Source organism: Pundamilia nyererei, unplaced genomic scaffold (genome assembly GCF_000239375.1).
Source record: "Pundamilia nyererei isolate P.nyererei 1_Seehausen unplaced genomic scaffold, PunNye1.0 scaffold00056, whole genome shotgun sequence".
Classification (NCBI taxonomy): Eukaryota; Metazoa; Chordata; class Actinopteri; order Cichliformes; family Cichlidae; genus Pundamilia; species Pundamilia nyererei.
The window spans coordinates 1,290,742-1,315,765 of NW_005187457.1; the positions used below are offsets into that span (position 1 = coordinate 1,290,742).

At 39.3% G+C, this 25,024-nt stretch overlaps 1 protein-coding gene across 1 annotated transcript in view; it reads left to right on the forward strand.

Annotated features, from left to right (window-relative positions):
* The window catches only part of hcn2b (hyperpolarization activated cyclic nucleotide-gated potassium channel 2b), a 40,439-nt gene extending 19,252 nt beyond the window's left edge, over positions 1-21,187 (forward strand). Inside the window, exons 5-8 of the mRNA XM_005734028.1 lie at positions 8,680-8,826; positions 9,132-9,372; positions 12,358-12,522; positions 17,942-21,187. Of these exons, the coding sequence (XP_005734085.1) occupies positions 8,680-8,826; positions 9,132-9,372; positions 12,358-12,522; positions 17,942-18,906 (1,518 nt within the window). The 3' untranslated portion in view covers positions 18,907-21,187. The remainder of the gene's footprint in view (positions 1-8,679; positions 8,827-9,131; positions 9,373-12,357; positions 12,523-17,941) is intronic.
* The last annotated feature ends 3,837 nt before the right edge of the window (positions 21,188-25,024 follow it).

Below are 25,024 nucleotides of genomic sequence, written 5' to 3' on the forward strand. Positions count from 1 at the left end.
AAATACAGGCCATTTACCAAAAGTGAAACAATGAATTATAATAAAGAAATGATTTGAAATCAACAGTTTTATTCCTTTATTAAGTGTTTGGTAACTTTGTTAAGTGTATCAAATGAAATTAAATCATTTTCACTCACTTTATTAATTGATCATTAGCAAGTGCGAGGATCTCTATAAACACAGAGTTTTGGCTGTTCTGCAGAATTCAGACATGTTGACACAAAGTGATGGAGGAAAGATAATAATAATAATTTCAAAGAATCTGTTATCGCTGCTGCTGCTCATCAATATGGAAAGTGTTGCAAGGCCATTGCCAATTCTGAAGTTAATTACTCTACAATGGGAAAACATTCAACACAGCTGCCAGTCCTCCCAGGAGTAGACGCCCTAGGAAATTCAACCTACACCCAGGTAAAGTGCGAAAAGCCCAAGAGCTCGGAGTCTACAAGCCTTACTTAGCGTGTTTGAGTTGGCGTATAATGAAATATGTATTGCATGAATAAAATTGCCATTGCCAACAAGGCTGAAGAAGTATAAATGATTATTATTATTAGGAAGGGTTTCCAGGAGAAAGCACAGCTTATATTTGTAAAGCATCATCTGAACTAACCACAACACTTCTAGAACAACGTCGTTTGTACAGACAAGACTAAAGAGGCCATAACGCACACCTCTCTGTTTGGCAAAAACCAAACATAGCATATCAAACATTAAAAAAACAAGTGCAGCTATGGCCTAGACCTCAGCCAGATTGAAATGCTGTGGTAGAGAGCTGCGCAAAAATGAATGCTCACAAACCTAGATAAAAGTTGGGTACAATTCCTCCACAATGATCCTGAGTCACGGCTGCTTCTGCATTTTAGCTCAGTGCTTTGTTAAATAAATAATGATATGGTGAAACTTATTGCATGTTTTTGTTCATCTCATTTATTTCCTTTTAAGACGTGGTAAGCATTGTCTGCACATTTATCTTTAGGAGACAAAAACATTAAAGCAACACTGCTATGAAACTGACCCTTAGTGATTTTGCCATCTGGACTTGTACCTCCTATCAGCCCGAGCCAGTTGCAACATTAGCACAATGCCAACAATTGTTTTAAAGCTACTTACTGAAGCAAGCAGATGTAGTTTGCTAAAAGTAGTGATAAAACATTTAAATACTTAAGAGAGAGGTTAGAACTTTAAAACAGGTAAACACTGCTCACATAATCCATAAAACTACTTATAGATATAAATATTGGTTGAAATACTGTTCATCTGACAGGGATATGCTGTAAAGAAAGAAAACATTGGGAAGCACTGATGACCACTTTCCCATTAACACAACATCCCCCTCTTATCTCACACTTACTGTCTCTATTTATGATCCAAATTATAAACAGACCAATAATCAAACAATATATGTCAGCTCTGATAAAAGCAGAAAAATGCCAGCATGTCAAACTCCATCCCACAGTAAACAGATCCACATCTCTCTTTGGGCAGTGCATGCAAACAGGAGAAGATGCTTAGTGCGGAAGTTATGACATTTCTGTCTTGACACAGCATGCAAGCGCTAACTGTTGACTTTGTGTTATGTCAATACAAGTTCATGCTGTTGCTAGCATTTAGACTATCCTACAAAAAGAATCTGTTTTGTCAGCTTGGCGAGTTCCAGCTCATAGCTCTGTCTCCAGCCTGTTATCTCTTGGCAGGACGTATTATGAACCGCTGTGATGCACTGTTTAGTTCAGTGGTTAATGATGAACAAACAGTCACGAATGACTGGATGTTGGATAAGTTGGCTCGGTCCAGCCTTGCACTGTTTAGCTGTGCTGTTTATTATTTCACTGTTCTGCATCATGGAAGAATTGTGGATCTGAAAGACGGCAGGAATTGAAGCTACAGACGTCACAGCATTAATAAAACACAGAAACATATAACTGACACAAAGCAGACTGCAGCATGGAGTCAGACTCTCATTTCCCCTTTCTGTTTTTTTCCCCCAGTATCTCTTGAGTTGCTGTTAGAGAAAGGGCTGTAATCTGTGTTTAATGCAAGATGGCCTTATTTAGATTTATGGCATTAATGAAAAAACAGCCCAACTGAAACCCAGTCACAATAAAGTAGCATGTATATGTCTACCAAATAAGCTCAGTAAAGGGTGAAAAAAGTTGAAGGTGGTCGAAGATGTGTTGAGGTACAAATGGGAGTGGTGTAGTACTGGCAAAAAAAATGCAAAGCAAATTCAATTGAAATCACCTTTCTGGCTTTTTGCTAACAGACAAACATGGGCAGAATCAACATAACCTCCTTTGAAGAGGTAGTATAATGACAACAAAAATGAGAAACGTTGAAAATAACAATTGCCCAAATGTAGTTCACAAAATTCATAACAAGCAAGCAGAAAGGGCAAAAATTAAATAATGAAAAGACAAATGAATAAAGAATAAAATGCAGCTGGGAAATAAAAATAGAAAACATGATCAAAAGGAAAAACAACTCTGTGAAATGAAATTAGATTTTTTTTTTTTTTAAATGCATGGGTAAGCATCGCAAGGTTAAAAGTTGGCAAGATCAAAAGGCAATCACATAAAAGCAAGTCTACAGGAGTGTATTTTGAGAAGTGGATTTAAAAGATGGTGCTGAATTAGTGATGGATTTCTTTGAGTGGAGTGCAGTCTACAGATCTAAGGTTGCTGGGTGCAAATGGCAACTACAAAGTACCTTTAATGATAACCGCTCACAGCAAAGACTATGTCAGGATGTTTGAATTCAATTTTTAAAACATTAATTTTGGTTTAAATTTAGTGTATCTGCCTATTTCTTTTCATAACTTCACTGAGGTGAACTTCTGGCCACGTGATAGTCACATGATGATAGTCCGTCATGTGTTTGCAGTACGCAGTATGCAATACAAACTCCCCATTTAATCATTTTAACATAAAAAAAGGATCTAACTCTTGGGATGAACCAATGTTGTGTCTACACATAACAGACAGCTTAGCAAAGAACCAACCAGATGCATCTGGAGGGCGAGGTCAGGGGAGAAGTACAACAGTCATCTGTAAAACACGGTGGAGGCCGTATCATGTTTGGGGGCTGCATTTCATCTAGAGGCTTTAGAGATATTGTCAATGTAACTCTGAATGCACAAATGTACCATCTTTCTTTGATCCACCATGCATTCCCGTCTGGAATATGCCTACTGCGCCTTCATTTTCTCAAACACACTACCAGTGTTGTAAAGTCATACACAATGGAACACTATCAGTCATGGACTGGCCTTCCAGGAGCCCAGACTTCAACTTTATAGAAATAGCGTGGGATCATGACAGAGAACGGAACAAAAGGCAGCCAACATCCTAAGAGCTTTTAGACTGTGTTGAAGAATAAAGGTGGTCAAACCAAACATGGACTTTCATGTTTGTTATAAGAATTGCGCAAACCAAATACTGTATTTGTGTTTGCTTGTATTTCAATGTATCACTGGACTCACTGACCATTGTTCTTGCAAAATATAACAATATGGGGGGTTGCTCAAGACTTCCAAACAATGGTGTCTCATTCTTTTACAGATATTTGCTGTTATTTTAGAGAGAAAATAGTAGAATATAAATATTTTAGAACATGTTTTAATTTTTTATTTAATTGTTAGATGATATTCTTTGGACTTTTACAGTGTCAAATATCATGAAGTGTTCTTTTGGTGCTTGGACCCTGAATCTTTGAAAACCCTCTTCCCGTCTTCATACTTCCATCTCTCCCCTGTTTTATGTGTCCATTCGCCCTTGACTGTTGGGCAATACACCATCTGGTAGCGGATACCGCACATGGACAGAGGGCATTAGCCCTTATGTAACTGTACTCCCTCTCCTCCTACCTCATCACTTCCTCCCCTAAAGAGCCACGGAGCAGTGTGTCCAAACAGTGATGAGAGGAGGAAGATGTGACCCCTGGGGACTCACATGATGAGCAGAGATGCACTTGGCCTTAACGCATCAAACAGCGACTTCAAGAACTACTCACTTTATAACCTAGACAATCACTTGAGTCCTGACCTGGACAACTTGGGACCCATCTCTTGCATGTGATAGATCAGATCTACATCATCTGAAGTTTGACCCCCACAAATATTTTTACTTAGCATCCACTTACTTGCCCTTTGTGGAGCTCACAGACACTTCTCAAGGCTTAAAGTGAGAAATGCCAGACTCTCCTTTGCAGTTGACGCTCATTATCAAATGTTTGGCTAAACAGCGACTTCTGCTGGTTCCGTGTTAAAGTCTTTCTGTAATCAATTAAACATCCATGAAAACACCTAAACTTGTGTAAAAATCCATGAAGGCGGTGCGAATCTGTGTCAAAATGTAAATTATATCCTTTGATATAATCATGTGTAATCCTATTTTGTTAGTCTTATGTGCCATTAAGAAATCAGTGTTATCGGTGTAATTTTTGAAATATGTTAAAATCTATTATTATGGTAACAGTAATAATGATAATAACCCATGGGTCTGTCTCCACTCCACTCAGTCAAAAGCTAAAAGGGTACAGCTGAAATTGACTTAGGTTTTATAGACTTAGAACAGCTCACACACAGACAGATATAAGACCATCACATCTCATGCCATGACTCTCAGTGACATGGCCCATTAATACGAGCACCAATTAAATTTCTCCTTTCCCTCTGTGGCAGCTTACAGTGACAGCCATGCATCATGCTTGCAAGCCACCAACTAGGGCTTTATGGCCAATCAAAAAAAATAGAAAATCTGTGCAACTTCTGCAGCTATGACCTCCAGACTCTCTGACTTAATTTTATAAAAAAAAAAATACTTTGCTTCATACAAGTCCTACAGAAGAACCTGATTTCAGTGTCATCTTTCTCCTTGGGCACACTTTGTAAATTTAGAGTCCATTATTACTACAATTCAGAAGCATATCATCTGCACCTGACGTGGATGTATTTGTTTGTACAATCAAAGGCAATTACAATGATGAAAGAGCAATCTTTAAACAGATGCACAGCTATATTTAGGGAAACTATAAATACACACAAGAAGTTGAATAAGGGATAAAAAAGAAAAAGAAAAAGGTAAAACTGACAGAGACATGCAAGGAAAGTGATTAACAAAGTAAAATATACATCAGAGCACAGGTAGGTAAACAGGGTAAAGAAAGCCGGGAAGCTGTGTATTAACACAAAGAAACAAAGGAAGTGATCAGGCAAAATAAAACTGAAAAATTATGATGATCTTTGCTTGAGACTTGAAAACAAAACAAGCCCTGTTGTATTCAATTTTTTAAAAACTTGCTCTCTTAAGTGGCAAGTATTACATTTGTAAGTGTGCATTAACTGGATGTGGCTATGAACTTGGATTTTCATACACCTTCTATTGTCTCTGTTATCCAGCATGATTGACAGCATTAACCGAGTTCAAACAACAGCCACCGGCCATCTTTCCCCTTTGTTCTTTTGCATTTCCACAACATCGTTTCCTAATATATCCTCATGAGAGACCATCAATTGTTTCTTGTTCACTTATAAACATCTTTTTCTTCAAGCATGAGGCCTTTTGAACATCACTCCTGTCCTGCTAACTTTGACTGACGTAGTCACTAATCTGAGTCTAATGCTGCGAAAATCAGAAAGGCAGTAAAGCTCGGCTTCTTCCCCAACCAATTTCAAGTAGTAGGAGAACGAGGAAGCAAGCTCGCGAGAGAGTTGTCATTCTAGTTTAATTGAAGCTGTCACATACTGAATCACTGGGCAGGCAACACTTAATTGGAGCCTTCCCGTTTATCCCTGCGCTTGACTGAGTGAGTCAGATATTATGGAAGTTGGCTGAATCTTTATTGTTACTGACACATAACAAGTTAAACCGTTTTTTAAAATCAGGTTCGTGAAGGGCACATTCATTTTGCAGGAATCCCCCTTCATTATGTATATACAATACCATTTTGTCGTTGTTTGGATTATGTGTTGACTTTCAGCATACAGTATGCTCAAAATCTGAGCAGATGGCTGAGGAAGACAACCTGTAAGGTTTCATTTAGTACTGGCCTTTCATGCTAAATTAACCATGACCCAAGGCAATTAATTAAGACTGAATGAGATGGAGATTAAAATTCGTTTACATAAGAAAGAGGAGGAAGCATCAAATTGTTTTTGCAGGTGTAATTTCATTATGCTGTTCATTAAAGTGGGCGATCTACCTAAGACATGGCATATATTTTATCATGTACATATGTAAGGTAATTCATTACTATATGTATGTACATGTATCTATTTGTGGAGTACCTGCATCGCAGAACAGTATAATACCAGACAGTTACAAGGAAAGAGAATGAAAGAGTATTAGGGAACTCTGAAATAATAAACAGAAATATTGTGAATGGATTATAGCAGATGGAGCGGATTTAGAACAGTCCAACTGCCTCCAGAACTTTATTATGTTTTCCTGAAAACAGGACCAAAGGTGACTCCTTTCTGCCATTGTTGCAATTCTTACATAAAGCCACGTTTTTTTTGTCGTTGTTGTTGTTTTTGTCAAATCCACTCATCACTTTATATTTGGAGAGAAAACAGTTAAATAATGTCATGCTGCGACAGCTAGTACAGCAGGTGTTGCATAAAGTATCTTGTGAGTTGCTGTGACACCCATGCCACCAGGGTCAAGCCTGCGTTTTAGTCACAAAGCCATATGTCACTTCACAATGTGGCAAAATGTAATTTCCTGGAGAGCAAGCCATCCTTCCCAATGCATGTGTCTTTGACCACTACAAGCAAGGTCACTGTGAGTGCCCCCGCTGCTGACCCTCCATACATGCTGTGTCCTTTAAATCTAACTGTGAGCGTCAGGCTAGAATCTACTACTCATTCCACTGACAGTTTATTCTATAGAGGTGTGACTCACAGTGTTTATTACACAAAGTTGGGAGGGAAAGAGAGAGGGGCCTTATGTAACATTAAGCAACCCCATCCACAGGGCCATACTCTCTTTAGCCAGTACTGATTACAGTTCTAGAGCAACTTTTCTGTGAGATTCATTAATATTATTCTCCACTTTTATGATTTTCTTTGAGTCATTTTTCTCCCTTTTTGTGTGTGCATGTTGCATCTTTATGCATCATTTTGTGTTGGTGTGCCTGCTGATATAACAGGAAGTGAAGTGCACTGCACTGGTTTCATGGGTAATCTTATCGGCTCATTTTTCAAAATCACATGGTCACATTTTCGCCCTCAGGGTGTTAATAGCGTGTGTAGTGTAGAGATTTACATATTTTTTATACAGGAAGGAGGGAAGAGAGATCTGTTATTAGATACATTTTTATATATTTTTTATTTGCTAGATCAGTTAAACTTCAGAATAATGTGTATTCATGGGCTGGAGACACATTTCTTATCTTTTACATTTCAAATATGCAAACATATTCATTACTCAAGCTTCTCATTCATCATAGTATTAGACTTGTACTTTAGTTATATCTTTGATCAAGAGTAAAGATGATTTACTAGGAAAAGCACATATAGATAAACACTTTTAACATTTTTAACTGGATGTTTCGACTTTTTACCTTCTCTGATGCAATGAGTGCTAAGCTGGGGGGATTTCAGTTTCTTTCATTCCCACCATTCTCAACAGCTGGCATGTGAAACTCCATGGGATCATGGATATTTGTGATATAAATAAATAAAGCCAATCCAAAAACTGTCTGTGTACAGTGAATAACATGCCTTTCAATTTCACATTATAGGAAAAGCTATACAGTAGGTCCAGCAGCTTCTGTTTTCACAGGGAATCCAGGCATTAAATGTGTTACAGAGCAACAAAGTGGACATTCAGGCTGCATTTGTTTCAGACAAGCATTGCAGTGCCGAATACGCGATGGTGTGAATCAGTGGGTTCAATTTGACTCTACAGTGAACAAACACGATGTGCCAAAGCCAACCTCTGTTTTCACGTGATTATTTCTAGCCACATAATTACATATTAATCAAGCAAAGGTGACAAACATCTTCCTTTCTCTAAATAGAAACTCTTTCCACTCAAATGCCCAGTTCCACTTAATTATTTACCTATTTCCCCTCAGTCTTCACAGATCATGGAAGATTTGTTTCACGTTTTTTTTTCTTCATGAAAAATGAAATGCACAACAACAAAACACGTTTCCTTTGTGAAAACCTTGATAGTATTTTCTGTAAATTTGTCATTTAAAAAAAAAAGCATTTGTGAAAGCAGCATCACTAGACAGAGAGAGAGAGAGAGAGAAACTGGCTTTAGTTGGCATGTATGATCACAGCGTCCTTCTTCTCTGAACACATCAGAGCGGGAGGAATCCTCATGGGCTTTACAGAGCTGTCATGTTTCCTTAACTACTTCATCACAATTTTCTTCCCATGACTACCAGGTATAAATAGGTCATAGGATCCCTGTGTGTGCAGCGCTGTACATCTCAGTAGCTTTACTGGTCATGCACACCTGAAGCTGATGGGGACAGTCAAAGAAACAGTCTTTTGAGAATTGTCTTTCCAGCTGCTGCAACTTCTGTATCAAGGCCGTGGTGATTCTTTAAAGTCGGACGTACTTCGCAAAGTGTCAAAATTAACAAGAAAGTTGCTGAATCCTGTTTTCATTGATTTATGCTTCTGTTCATTCTCATTAATATTCTCCTATGCCTCTCTCCATCTTCCAGTACAAACAAGTGGAGCAGTACATGTCATTCCACAAACTCCCAGCCGACTTCCGACAGAAAATCCATGACTACTATGAGCACCGATACCAGGGCAAGATGTTTGATGAAGAGAGCATCCTGGAGGAGCTTAATGAGCCTCTGCGCGAGGTATGAAAAAAAAAAATCCCATACATTTTCTGTGATGTACTCACTCACCCGTGAATACACACATGCCTCCACAGATGAAATAAGATGGAATAAATTCAATAAAATAGTCATTTATCCTTGTTTCATCTGAAAAATGTAACCCCGTGTTTAAAATCGATTACTTCCAGCCTTCTCTGTATGTATTTAGTTATAAAATGGTCTAATTCAGACAGCTATCACCAAACCCGTGTTTGTATCTTTAACTGTAAATCCCTGTGCTAAAAATCTGCGCAGATTAACCATTTGTATCTCCCGTTGCCATTTAGGAAATTGTCAACTTCAACTGCCGTAAGCTGGTGGCCTCCATGCCGCTGTTTGCCAACGCAGATCCCAACTTTGTGACAGCCATGCTGACCAAACTGAGATTTGAAGTATTTCAGCCTGGAGACTACATCATCAGAGAGGGGACAATTGGCAAGAAGATGTACTTCATTCAGCACGGGGTGGTGAGCGTCCTGACCAAAGGAAGCATTGGCATGAAGCTGATGGATGGCTCCTACTTTGGAGGTATGTAACTACTCAGTAATCTACTCAGTTCTATTCATTTCTGTTCTTCTATGGGTTATTTACACTTTACTTCCCACTAGAATCCACTGCAGCAGGGATGTAAAACTCATTTTACATCATGGCCCACCTAAAACTCACTTTGATCGTAAGTAGGCCAAAGCAGCAAAACTCCCCTTTCTGTCTGTGTAAAGATAATTCATTACAAATGTAATCTCATTTAATGTGCAATTTCAACAGTAAATCTCAGCTTTCCTACACGATAAAGAAATGCTGCTGTAGCAAATGACAGAAATCAGTCGGCACAAAAATTAAATATGTAAAATTACAGAGAATGTTTTGCCTAGAAAAGGCAGTGAGCTTTGTAGTTTAATTGGTATTGTTTATCTATTATTCAATTACTTTGGTGTAGTGTGAATAACAATGTCTTTATCAGTAGGAAATACTGTAAAACCTATGAAAATACAGTTAAAAGTCCAAAATCTCTGCTCTCTTTCACATTTTCCAAAGCTGTCCAATGGGCCTGATTGGCGTCTTTGTCAGGCCATTTCTGGTCCCTGGGCCTTGTGTTTGACAGCCCCACACTTCAGTAATATCACAGATGTGTGTGTTACTTTTGCAGTTTGCAGATAAACAAAAAACTACCCCAATGTTTTATTTGGACTTCTTGTTCAGCCTTACGGCGACTTCTGTCCCACTTTCCCGGGTTGTTGTTCCTCTGTGGCTGTTTAGAAGCATGTGGTGCTACTATTGCCACGCATAAACCCACACACACACCAACATACACTTTTTAGGTCCTGTAGCGTGACTCTTTGGGCTGCATTTTTAACATCCGATGCCCTCTGCAGAAGCTCTGTCCACTCACAGTTTCGTTGATGTGCCAGCTGCCCAGAGCACTGTTGTAGTGACATGACTGCACAGCACGCACATGCACACATCCATTCACACACACACACACACACCTAATTAATAACACCTAATTAGCACAGCAGAATGAAGATGATGGGGCCATTTATAATGTCAGACATCGAGTGTTTGAAGTCATGCCTGCGACCAGGGAGGAAATCACAGGTCTCCATGCACACAGCTAGCAGTGAGCTAAGAACCGAGGGGACAACAAGGTTTAACTTCCAGTGGGGTGTGTATGTGTGGTAAAATCTCTGAATAAGTCAGTAGCACTAAGTAGATGGTGATGCCACCATCACAAACCAGCTAATGCACAAAGTGTTTTTTGATAGGATTTACCTGCTTTTAAATTTTAGTATCCGACTTAACCTTAGCCACTGGTAGATTTTCTGACATTAAGGAACCTTTTTGTGGATTTTCTCCTTTCCACACCACACTACATTTTGTACAGTTATCACACACAGATGGGGTAGATTGCACTTTGAGGAACGGTTTTTCCTCTTTTACCCCTATGCCCTTTCCATAAAGTCCACAGTGAATACAGCCAAACATAACCTCATAATCATCATCTGTATTACACAGTGTGTGAGCAGATCCTGTGGACAAGCAGTTTGTTACTCAGATTCTTCTGGTGTCCCAACAAAATCCCAGGGGAACGGGTTAATTCCTGTCAACATATCAGAAAATGAAGCCGTAAATAAGAGAATTTGCAGATATTACATTAACTGAAACAGGAAACAGAGCTGGTTATGCCAGCCACAGAAACAGGTTACAATGATCATGATCCAAAATTGAAGCAAAGATCCAAATTGCCACAGTTCACATTAACCATCCAGCCTTTCTCTGTTCTTTCAGTATATTTAAGGATGGCAGTTTCCCCGTCTACAAGCCACAAATGGTCACCCAGTGGTTTGGAAACCCTTTTAATTCAGTGGCAGCAATTTCATTGGTATTATTATCCTCTGTCTGCACTTCCCAGTAGACACTATTGATGCTACCAGTACGTAAATGGCTGCGTTTTGTGTAAACAGGGATATTCCAATTTCAAGAGAGCTTTCTGAACATGATGCCTTTTCCTACAATTCTAACAAAAGTGGATTTCAAGCCGGTATGAAAAGAAGCTTATGCTAACGGAGAATCTAATGGACTGTATATATTATAAAAATGTGTATATACACATATGTGTGCTAATTAGTCCTCAATAACAAAGTATTAAAATACTTGAATTTCATTCAACCAGCAGACAGGTATCAGCTACAGCTACCTGTGTCTGCCACACTTGTTACTGTAAGCTTTAAGACTTCACAAACTGACAGGTAACAAAAAATATATAATTTTTAAAAATTACTCATCGTACACACCAAAACTATTTTTCTACAAGGGTGTAAACACAGATGCTATTGCTGTCTGGTAGTGGATTTAACAGATACACATGGAAATATAATTATTCTTCATTAGAAAGTAGATAAAATAAAATAAAGTGCGACTTCCTTGGATTGCTCTGAGTTTGTGAGAAACCTCATACAAACAGACAGGAACAGTCCAGTGCAGTGCCTGCTCTTAATGGAGTATCCTGGTGCCCCCACACTCCCTTCCCCCTTCCCCAGAGAGTCAGAGGAGGTCAACCTTGCAGGGAAAGGAAAAGGAGGGAATATGGTTGTCAAGACAACAGTCAGCTCCAGCCAATAAAAGGAAAAAGTAATAGAGAAGAAGATACTAAAGAAGGGAAGAGAAACAACTGAATGCAATGCAGCACATCTCTATATATGCTATACACTGCTGTCAGTGTAGTGCTAGTGAATGAGGAAATACCTAGGGTTACATTCAGCGGGTCATGCTGATGACACACAGCCTTTGTTCTGAGCACACATTTTCTTAAGCCCAGGAGTTTTCCACAGCCTGTGCGGAAACATAACAGAACATTTTAACATTTAATGTACTGTAACAGTGTTTTGGCTGAGCGTCGGACTGCTTAACAGACCTCTTACTCATAGCGTTTCTCTTCTTTTCTCTATTGCTGTCTAACACTGAAATCTGTGGGTTTGCCATTTTCTGTTCTGACCGTATCTCTCACCCCTCCAGAGATCTGCCTGCTGACCCGTGGCAGACGGACAGCCAGTGTGCGTGCGGACACCTACTGTCGCCTGTATTCTCTCTCTGTGGACAATTTCAATGAGGTGCTGGAGGAGTACCCCATGATGAGGAGGGCTTTTGAGACAGTTGCCATTGACAGATTGGACAGGATAGGTAAGAAGACTGCCATTCTGTTCAATATAGATTTGGGTAGTTTCCGGTAGGTGTTTTACTATGATGTGATTAAAAGTTTAGAAATTTAAAACAAAAGCCAAAAGATTAAAAAGATATTTAAGACCACAGCTTTCAGATACTATTCATCTGTTGTAGATAGCTTTTTAAGGCTTACCACTTCTTCCTTTTTTTGTCCTCCATTTTTCCACTTTTCTCAATTTTTTTTAAGAACATACTGCACACCAATCAAAGCTTTCAGCTCATAGCTCTTGGGGAATCACCTTGTTAAGAATTTGGAACAAATTATGTGTTTTTGTGAACGGCTGCTGATAACACAATGTCTAAAGATATAATTTAAAACGGGTTCTTTGCTAAGCTGCTACTTGAGTTAGGAGGCCTTTTATGCTCGAATGATTCAGTGTTAAATGGTTCAGCAAACCAAAAAAGAACAATCCTCTGACAATGGTCAGGTACATGGACAAGACTGAAAATGAGAGAAAATGAAAAAGACCTTTAGAAACGGTAGAGAATAAGTATTCAAAGATCACTTTTAAAAATGCAAAAAGGTCCGTTTTTTGGAAGCAAAATTTAAATAAATTAAGGGTGTTGCAAGGCTTTTGTGCAGTACTGCAGCACTCAGGCTCCTCAGTCCAATATCGTCTCTTAAATTTATGCAGAAACATGCTAGGCTACAATAAAGAAAAGAGAAAAAATGTGCGAAAGAACAATAAACAGTAAAAATGTATTTACTCTGACATGATTTATGAACAGAGATATGAACAGAGATTTAGTTTTGGATAATTATGCCTCAGTGATAAAAGCCACGCGCATTGCTGTCTTCATAAGCTTATGAGTCATTCACAAGATGAAATGAAGCATAAGGAAAACATACTCATTCATTACTGTGATGTCTCTGTCAAAACACTGCACGGTCTGACAGCTGGGATGTAGTCTATGAATGATCCTAACAAGGGCTGTGTGTACGGCTCAGGAAAGAAATCAAAGGTGAATATGTATCTTTGTATGTTATTAGGTTCCTTAAGCTCAGTTGTTTTAGTGCAGTTTAACTCTTTTGGTAGATATTTGCCATTTTGGGAAGAAAAGCAAAGCCAGTTAAAACTTTTACTTTACTTGAAATGCATAATTCAGATTTTTTTTTCCAGCAATTGTTCAGTAGCCTCAGTCTGGAGTGAATGTATATAAAACAAATATTAGACAAAAACACACAAAGATGTGCTCATGAATGCTGATTGACGGTTTATATTTTCCTTCACATTAAAAACAACTTTCCGTCTCCCGTCATGCCCCCCAAGGTCAGCTAATGTTACATCCCTCATCACATGACCACACCTCATATGTTCACGAGGCCCTGAATCTGCCACCTGCCAGCTGTTGCCATAGCAGCCAGTTTCCACACATGAGCAGACTTCAGTCAGGCAACTCACATATTTAAAGAGAGGCTTGGATTGTCTGCTTCAAGACCAAACCTCCAATCAAACATTCCCACCGGGTTCCGTGCATACTTGATGCATACTAGTCACTAATGATGAGCTCTTTTAATTGGCTTTCTCAACAGTCTTTCTCAGAAGAAAACAAGTGGATCAAAGACACAGAGATCTATAAAAAGGTGCCTTAAGAACATAAGAGTCTAAATAAAAGACACATGCTTTGTTGGTTAAATAGCTTTCATGATTAAATAAATCTTTAAGCTTAATTGTCTTCAGTAGTTATGTATTGTTTTCTGTGAGGGCATTTATGACTAGAAGTTTGAATGAGGAATGCTGATTCAGCCATCCGTGCATTTTAATGACAACAGTGTTTGACCTGTGTGGGCCATTAATGGACATAGAGACACTTGTGTGACCTTCTGTGTATGTGTCATTATTCTCTATTAATCAATGGCTAGTAAAAGAAACTCTAGGTGTTACTTGGCAATGGTATTGCTGTGGAAACAGTGACATATTATCCGTGCTTTATCTCTGAATTCTGCAAATGAGGGTGGTCCAACTTGCAGTAACAACTTCTTCAAAAGCATGATAATCCCCAACCAGGTTTGCACTTTAGAGGATGCAATCAGATGGTTGTATGCCTTTTCCTCTTTTTATTGTCATCCATCGCTGCTATTTATGATGCACATTTGATGAGCAGAGCCTGGCACTACAGCTTGGCCAGTTTACAAGCACCCAAGGAGGATGTATGACAAGAAACACCACCAGAAATTCCATCTCTCAATGGCTCAGTCACACTAGAGAAAAAACATGGTAGCAACCTCCTTGTGACTTGGACAAATTGGTGGTTCCCTGGTGAATCCATTGAATTTTTTTTTTTTGATTTGGCAACTGATTACAAGTACTGTGGAATACACAACTCTTCTATGGGTCTTTTTCCAATGTAATGTTGCACTTAAATTGCTGTCTTAGAATAAGTACATTACTGTCTGTGGAGGAATTCTACGATCTATGAGGTTCTGACTGGAATGTAAGTAGTTGATGTAAATGTACCTTTAATGTCAGTTTTCTGTCAATCTGCCAGTTTATCACAGTTCAACCTGTTCATCTGTTTGATGTCATTCAATCACAAACTGATAGCAGACTGACTCGGTCTTATTGCTGTTTTATTGCCAGTCTGGATGCACCAAAGTAGCTTTGAAGATCGCAATAGGATTGCGAGTAGATGCAGACCTGATCCCATTTAATGCAACCATTTCAAAGGCAGCTAGATCGCACATTCATTGCACACTGATACAATAATTTTGTGTGATGCCGAGTTCTCCAACTGCTGTTTTCCCTAAGAGAATTTCCAAGGATGCAAGCCAACAAATATGCATTCCTTTGTCTCCTCTTTCCAAGCCTCCAAACACCTCAGAGAGTAGCTCTGTGTTATCAGCAGATAAAATGCCCATAAAAGTCAGTGGAAGGAGGAGGAGTTCAACACAGAGCTGGAATGAAGCAACAGTACTTACCAGGAACACCCACACTTTTGATTAATTTTCTCCAAGCCTTCTGATTTTTTGTGTGTCTATATAAAAGCTAAATTGAATCATACATTTCCAGGGCCACACATGTTACAGCGTGTCCCCCTTTTCTGATTGTTGGCATTATGAGGAGAATCCCATCTGTGGGAAAATCTTGCTTGATACACAGAATCAAGCAAAACTGCTGACGTTTAAATATGATCAACCTGTATAGATGTGTTTGCACACTCTAGTGCAGATTTTCATAATCACACTGTAATTCCACTATTAAACTCCCAAGCTGTGAGTGTTTTTATTCCACACATGCAGCAAATGTATCATGCCGGTGAAGCACAAGTCACCAAATCATCATCAGCCTTCCCCTCATGTTCTCCTTCTGGCTTAGCAGCTGGTTGTGGTAGAATAATAATCTTTGTTTGTGATGTACAGTAGATCTCAGGCTTTGCACTTACAAATAACCTAGCTCTGAAGTCAGCTTTCCAGGCTGCCATCCGCACTGGTGAATCGAGCTGACAATACTACAGTTTCCATATGAACACACAAACCTCTCTACATGCTGTGCTCTGCTGTGAGTCCCTTTTTGTTACCAGGGCACAACAGATGTTGGGTCATCTGGATTTTGCTAGGAAGGCTGCCAACATCATGTCTTTGGTCTCAACATGTCCAATCCCTGCAGCAACACATCACAGTGTCCATCTTTTTTTCTCATACTTCATTGCCTCCTGTTTTAAACAGTATCTAATGCTCACCTGCAATGAACCTTCTACTTTTCTCCTTGAAATCTGACATATTGAGGATTTGTTCACCTGATCTCACCGTTAGTTGCCTTCTCCTCACATGTAAGCCACTGGTTAGAGTGAATAGGTGTTAGTGTTAGAGAGAGAGAGAGCCTGTTTACTGACTATCAGCCTATCTGGGCCTCACATCAGAGGGAAGGCACTCAGCAGGTATCATACACAATAGTCTCTAACACAGTCATCTTACTTGCCTGACAGCAGTGGGTTTGAACTTGTGCGATCCCATTATTCTCTTCTCTGCAGTACTACTGTGACCCAGGATGGCCCTCAGCTGAAATGCACACCTGCTTTCACCTGAATTACTCTGTCTTAGTTTTATCTGTGCAGACAGTTTTTTCAGGACTAAGTGGGATTCTGCAGTTCACTCCTCAGCGGCATACATCATAATGCCTCGTACAAATCTGCCTTTATAATCCCAGCTGGTTTACTGTTTTACTTTTGAGTGCTTTCAAGAGGTTTTGCTATAAGAAGCAGTGCATTTCTGTGAGTCATTTACAGTCTGAGATCACATAAACCAGCGTAATATTTTAAAGCATTATGACCACCACATGAATTTATAACACACAACTGAATTAAGGAATGAACTGGTGCATGCTAGGATGGTTTCTAAGTCATTGATTCATGCCCTGTGCATTCCATGTTACTGTAGATCAGAGTGCATATACTGTATTTTTCTTTCCTTGGTGTGTCCTCTCTCCTTGGCGCATTTATGAAATAATGTGGACAAACTGCAGTTTTTAGTGTCGGATTCATCACGTGACTGTTTTTTACTTCACCAAGTGTATGCTTCTGCTAAGAAAATAGATCACACATCACTTGTTCAAGTGCGTGTTTTTGGCCACCGCACTCACAGCTGAGATGATGATGGGGAAAAGCCTCAAGTCGGCTGTGCAACTGCTTCTGAAATTGGGGCCACTCATCCAGCATTGCATCCAGCTGTGCTTTGAGCTGGCAAGGCTGGATTCAGTGCTTTGCTGGCAGCTCAGGTTCTCTCTTTTTTTTTTCACATAAAAATCAGAGGTTGGCTTCCTGATTTGGATGTGGCCTGTTAGCATCTGCCAGCAAACACAAGGCGAGACTCCCCATGCCATATAAACTGGGACACAGACCTTTTCCTCAGATGGTTTCACTAATCTCTCGTTTGCAGTTTATGATGCTTGCGACCATCAAATTTAGCAATAAAGGCATCAGTTGGTGCTGTTTACTGATAACCTGTTAAATTAGCAGTTGCAATAGCCGTCAATTAGCTGCACATATATGTTAGAAATACGTTGAAGTAAATAGTGTTTTCTCCTGTAGGGCTAATATATTGTCAGTGAAATGCTCCCTCTTACATCATATGTACTGAGGTCACTGCAGAAATAATGGTTGCCTGCACCTCTGCATTACCCTACAGTAGGCAGACGGTGTTTCTGTGTCTGCGTGTCCATCAGTCTTGGATTGCTTGTTTGCAAAAAATGGATACAGGCAGTATATTTGTTTATATCAGTATATATGTGTAAATTAAGCTTTTTTCTGTTTAGCATATTATTAACAAATTGTAGGGTATGGAAATATAGCATTAAAGTCTGTTTTGTTTTTGCTTTAATTTTTTGCATTGTTTCTGTTTGCTATAGCAACACTTCTTCCTTTTTCCATGTCTTTACAGGCAAGAAGAACTCGATCCTGATGCACAAAGTTCAGCATGATCTCAACTCAGGTGTTTTCAACAATCGTGAGAACGAGATGATCCAGGAGATAGTTAAATATGATCGGGAGATGGTTCAACAGGTGGATGTGCCACGCCCACGGGCCATGTCCATGACGCCTCCACTGACCGGTGGGATCTTTACGCCTCCAAGTTCCTCTGCCCACAATTCAGCAGTTGCCACTCTCCAGCAGGCTGTAGCCATGAATTTTTGTGCCCCGATGCAAGGAAACTCTGTGGGATTGGGTAACCTGCAGTCTCCCAGGATGATGAGGAGATTTCAGGTGATGCAAAGTGTATCGAGCCCTGTCTCAGCCTCTCCACTTCAGTCTCAACTCCTTGTTTCTGGTGCCTTTCCTCCGGTCCTGTCCAGCCCCCCTGTCCAAAGCCCACTAGCAGTCGGTGGGCGATCATTCCAGTATGGATCCAGTGCCCTGGCTGGTCCCACCTCAGGCTCACAGCTTTCTCTAGTCCAGCAGCACATAGCCAGCCCCGTGCACAGGCCCAGCACACATAAGAGCACCCATTCTTTGCAAATGGGAAGTCTGAGCCAAGATGCCAGGGCACTGTCAGCTTCTCAGCCTTCACTGCCTCACGAGATGGGACAACCAGCTGTCCCTAGTCCACCCCAATCTACAAGAGTCTCTTCTACTTCCATCGAGCCCCCTCACACCCCACTGGGTCACACAGGCATCCGGAGCGCCATACCACACAGGGTGGTTCTCCCACACCAGATGTCTGTTGGGGCCTTTCCTGTAGCATCCCTCCCTGGTTCTGTTCATGGTTTTGCACCTGTTGCAGGGGTAGCAGTAGGAGGAGTGGGAACTGGTCTGGGAGAATCGGGACTCCCCAAGAAGGACTCTTTAGTGAGCCTTCCTGAGACAGACCACATCAAAGTCAAATCCAGGCTATCCTCAAACTTGTGAACCTGATTAAAAACACTTGGAGAGTGACTCAACAAGGATCTTGACTACAGGGACATGGGGAGATTTCTGTTATCTCTCCTACAGTTCCTCTTCTCTTTATTCCAGTTTGACTATCCGATCGTATGAATGTCGAATGAGATGCAGCAGGGAGAATCTGATAGGCGACCGTTCTAATATAATAAAGTCGGTATGGTGACTTTTAAAATTGCAGCACTCAGATGTTTCTACTCACAGAAGTACTAGTTGCACAGATTGGTAATGGTACAGTAGTGTTTTTAATTCACAACATAATCCACAACACATGGGAAATTTGCTTCACTACCCCTTCCTTCACCTCATTTTATGCAAACTTGGGGTTGGATGAGAGTTAAAGAGATTCAGGGATGTGCTTAAAGTATCAGAAGTTGGCACTTTAGTGGGATCTTAATGCTATATTTGAGCAGATTTTCTCAGTAGGTTGGCTGCAAAAGGCCAAATTTATAAGAACAAGACTACACAATATTAATGATGATATTTGAAAGTATACAGTCTAAAAGCAGTCTACTTATCAGATCTTATTAGTCTGATTTATAAAGTATAAATCAGACTAATAAGATCTGATAGCCCTTAACTCAGATAAATAAGTCCCAGATCACAGACAGTTAATATCCTCAATGCTGAAATTACGATTGTATTGTTTCTTCAAGCCAAGCCACTGATTTCTACAGTATATGTCTGCCTGTTTGTTTTATTTAAAGCTGCATTAATCACTGTACTTTAAATTAGCACTGACTCTAATCAGGTGTTTTTTTAACACCTGCAAGTTTGTTGTACTGTTCAGTCTTTTTCCAGCAAATGATTAATATTGAAATGACCTGCACAGCAGCAACAACAGAGACAAATTCAGCAACAAGCTGTTGAATAATGTTTTAATGACATTGTTGAGACCAAAACAGAGTTAACCAGCATCCCAGTAAAAAAGAACTGTGATGCAATAATATGTAGTGTAATACTGCTCATGTGAGCAACTTTCTAAGGTAAGTGACGTCAGACTTTTGCCCTAAAGTAGCTACAAACTGATTCATGCAGCTTTAAGTAGATCATAAAGACGTGTAAATATATAATTCCTTTTAATTACATATATATCCTCTGATGGAGGACCTGAGCTTGACGAACACACACATCATCCCCTGGAGTGCAGGTTTATGGACTAAAGTCATGTAAGTGGTAATATCCCACAATTGTGAAAATGTTCTGTTTAACCTTACAAATTGTAATTCACTGCCAGCCAAGTAAAATAAATTTTATAGTTAAAATGTAAATTCCCTCATCAAAATGTAAATTCATTCTTTTCCTAACCCCTAATCTCACTTTTCTTTAGTTGCAGTTTGGGCCATGTGTCACTACGCCAAAGTCAATTCACACCGATAATGAAACTCCCGCGAAGCTCAATGCCGCTGCTGATGCTACGGTTTTGGTCCACAGCCAAGGACCGTGCCGATACTTTGCAGGATGTATATTGCAGTGTGCCTTTGTCATTAAGGCTTCAATAAGAGGTCATGGAATACTGGCAATTTGTGTCCAAAAGCATTAGGAAGGGAACCTTTTCTCCTGGACCTGCTATTCTATTCACCTCATCTCACTAATGCCTGAACCATTACTGGGTAATGAGTGTGGAAATTGGAATCCCCCGGGTCTGTTTGGACTGTTATTGTTCTCGTTCAATTGGATTTCATTATACAGTGCCAATAATGAGTTCCTCTCCTATGATCATTTTGCATTTGCATTTTGTTTAGTTTCAGTTCAGGCGTTGTTATCCACCTTGAGAGTTCTGAATGGGACAAAGTTGAAGGTTTATAAGTATTTTTGTATCGTGTTTTTGAGGTCTGTTGTGCTTTTGTTTTATCCCCAAATTATGCCCTGTGGAACCTATTTAGCTACTCCAAAATAATTAATAGAGGCTTGTTATGAGAATGGTATTTTGCTGAACTTCACATTGTTTCCTGGAGGCACTCTGTTAGGACAGGAAATGCATTTGTGACTAAATTAGTTTCTAGATATTTTTACTCTAGTGGAAAGCACACAGTAAAGGATGATGGGGTAACAGAGAAAGAGAGTAAACCAGACTGAGTCAATACCTTTACTCATATCACAAGATATTACTAGCTCAGTTTTAATAATTATAAATAAACCCCATGTTTTAATTAAGTGTGGAAATAGTGAAACCAAAGTTCCAACGATTGCAATTCTTTTGTATGCAAACCTCACAGTGATTTAGCATAAAAATCAGACAACACTCATTCAGTCCTATTGTCTGAAAGTGATGTTTATCACATGAAGCAATAACTGTTTGAAATGGAGTGAATGACCACTGTATGCAGAAGATGTTCTGCCCTTGAGGTGTTAACGAAGATGCAATATTTCATATTTTAGACTGCGCTCCCAAACTTTACTGAGAATTTGTTGAACATCTGTCTTTGAAAACAGATACGTTTAAACTGCGCTTACTGTCCACTCAAACTAACTTGACAGACATGGTATTTCTATGTGTAAACATAGTGTGCATCATGTAAACCAGACTATTAATTAATGTAACTTAGTTTACTGTAAACGTAGATCTGCTATAAAAAATTAAAAAAAACAGATGAAGAAAATGTTTGAAAAAAAAGAATCTCTTTGTAATCTCTGACAGAATGCATATTATCATCTGGTATGAACTGATATTACTTGAAAATAATAATTAAAGGAGAGAAAAGCTGTTTGTATTACAGAGGATGCATCGCTTGTTTTTCTACAGTTACCACACAGAGTTTGTATATACTCACGTGCCAGTTGCTGTGAGGTCTGCATGGTTTCTTCTACTGTTTGCGTTTTAAGTTAGTTTTGTAATGTCACACCCCAGTCAACTTGCAAAGCCTGGTTCTTTTACCAGCGCATTTTGGGGTTATTTTTTTCCCTGATGAGTCAATAGCATGCTCCCCTCAATCCTGTAAATGCACTTTTTCTTCTTCTGCAACTTTACAAACATATTTAGTGTTATGTAAATGTTACAAAAACTCAGCTGTTCGGTTTTTTCAGTACACGCTCAAGGCTTTGGTAAGTCAGCTGTGCTTACACACACATGCACGCTCAGACACGGCAGTGGAAACGGCAACAGAAGCATCTGTATTTGCTTCTTTTTGTGCTTTCTTCATAGAGCCTCGTTTTTCTTAGCTTCAGTGCTTCTCTGACGCTAAACTACAGTATCTACCATTCCAGTTTTTATTTCTCTGAGGTCATCAATAGGAGGAATGCGTGGGGATTCAGGGTGTTTAAAATGTTTACCCTACAAGGGCTGTTCATAACAACCGAGCGACGATATGATTTTGTGTCATCTACATTATCATAGATGTACAATTATGCGAACGAGTTTGGATTATTTCACTCTTACTGACCAATAAGCAACTAGAAGGTAAAAATATATGATGCAAATTTTATACAGGCTGTTTCTGTGTTTTATGGGATTTGGTGTGACATGATTCGGTTTCTATTTATTATTTCTTTCCTTGTTGTCAGATCCCTGACTTGTGAGTCTAACAACCTTCAATATTACAGTGACTCGGTACAAAGCCAATACTTACAGCCAATCAATACCTTAAATCTACAGACAAATGTAGACAACCTCTTTTCTGGGAAACTCCCTCGAAGCAAGCCGACAATCTCCAGCCGTCACTTTAAGAAAAATCAACAGTGCAGTGCAGGCGTTTCTGAGTCAGGGACCTGAATTTCTTTTATTGAGCCACTCTGCAGTTGTCATGTGTCCTAACATGTACTGTGCATACCTAGTGCCTAGCAAATATGGTAGTTTCCACATACATATACTATATTCTTTGTGTGTGGCTGTAAAAATGCGAGCTCCTCAGAATGCAAACGTCACTGTTACATATATCCCACTACAGAGTTAAACCAATAAATTGTATTTGACTACAGTATGATTCCACTGCCTCATGTTTAGGTTATTTATTTTAGATTAGCATGTTAGAAAAGCACAAACATGCAAAGAGTCAATAATTTTGCGTTATAATAGAATCAGAGCTTCTTAATACAGTAAAAGCAGATGATTGTCTCTGCTCGCTGTAGGTCTTGAAGGTATTTTTTCATTTATCAGAGCTGTTATTGATTGTTCACATCTGAAACACTGCAATAGTTTTTCTGCAAATTTAAACACCTTTCTCTAGTTCCTCTCCCTCTGTAGCTTTTATTTTAAAAACACAACTGGTTAAGATTTCTCTTCAGAAATGTGATGTTTATTAGTCCTTTTTGCGCCACTCAACCTAGTCCTTTCCTTCTGAGCATTTGGGAAGTATCAATAATTTACATGAACCTTGGGGTTATTGATTCCTGCTGCACTTCCACCTACCTTGCTGGCTACATGTTGGTCTGAAAAATTCATGATTAATCCAGGTTGTATGTGGAAGTAGGCATGTAACAAATTACCACAGATGCATCTCGCATGTACAGGGATCTTAACGTTTTTACCAGGAAATCTGTCCAGAAGATCCTGTAACAAAAACTTTACGTTGAAAGTTATTATTTACAATTCAAATAAAGGTTATCACCTACATATAGGGGTGTTTTAACAGATTTAATATGCGTCTTATTCTGCTTTTCTAGCTGATTTAGCAGAAAACCTTCTAGAAAACAGAAAGCGATCATCAAAAATCTTTTGCTCAGTCATATAGTGAATATTAGACTTCAGCTTACTTGTGGTTTTGGTGGCATTCTGAGCGTTTTGACCATGGGCTGGAAGAGGCACATTTACTTGTGCAAATATTTATTTAATTATGCAAGATATCATTCAGCATGAAGGATTTATTCCACACAATGCTTGTGCTGAGGTGTGCTCCCCTTTGGTAGTCTTGATTAAAAGGCAGATTCATTAACATCAATAAATGCTACCTGTCTAATATATTGTTTTTCCATCTACAGTGTTTGACTTCCACTGAACTACAAATGTGTTTCTGATACAAATATACATTAGAAGACTGTGTTTAATATAAATGCTCTCACAGCTCGTGTGGGGATCTCCTAAGAGGGACTTAAGCAGTTGGTAAGGAAAGCTTACCCAGCTGTTCTACGTGACCTTTCCCTGCAAGTCTCTGATCTAGATAAACACCTGGGACAGGAATAACAAGTCTCATTATGCAATGTAATTATTGTAATTAATCATAGACAACAATAATGTTAACAGGTCAATGTCAATTAGAGTTGAAGTCTCAGTTGTGTGCATTCTTGGTTCCACGAGCTAAAGGTTGCAAAGGATCAAGGGAGCGTGTAATGTAAGTAATCACTGGCAAACGTACTTGGACAAGATACTAACACAAAATGATTTCCCCATCACCACCAAAAAAATTACCCAAGCCTCCAACAACCAAAATTATAGAACATTATATAGTATCATTACTTTATGCTATGGTACCTAAATCCAAGCTATGGTATACACTCACTGGCTACTGTATTTGGTAGACTTTGCTGAGGCTGCACCCCTTTTTCTTTCAGAACTGCTTTCATTCTTCATCCACAGGTGTTCACAACATTCCTCAGTCATTTTGGTCCATATTGACGAACTAGCATCACACAGTTGCTGCAGATTTGTGAGCAACAAGTCAATGATGTGAATCTGCTGTCCCACCACACCCCAAAACGCTGTATTGGATTGAGATCCTGTGACTTTATAAACCATTTGAGTACAATGAACCTACTGTCAGGTTAAAGAAACCAGTTTGAGATGAGCTCTGGGACATGGTGAATTATACTAACAGGAGTGCTGCACAGTGTAGTCTTCTGCTGCTGTGGCCCATCAGCTTCAGAGTTTGATGTGTTGTTTGTTCAGGTATGCTCTTCTACATACTTTGGTTGTAGTGGGCACTTGAGTTATTTTTTACTTCTTATGAAGCAGTTTGACCTTTTTCTTCTGAAATCTGGCATCAACAAGCCAATATTATCCAAATAAGTCTCATAAAGCACCTTTCTTCATCATTCTGTTGCTCACTTTGAACTGCAGCACATTATCCAATCCATGTCTATATGATTAAAAGCACTGAGTTTGTGCCATGTGATTCACTGATACATTTTCAATGTGATTGTATCATCAGTATGC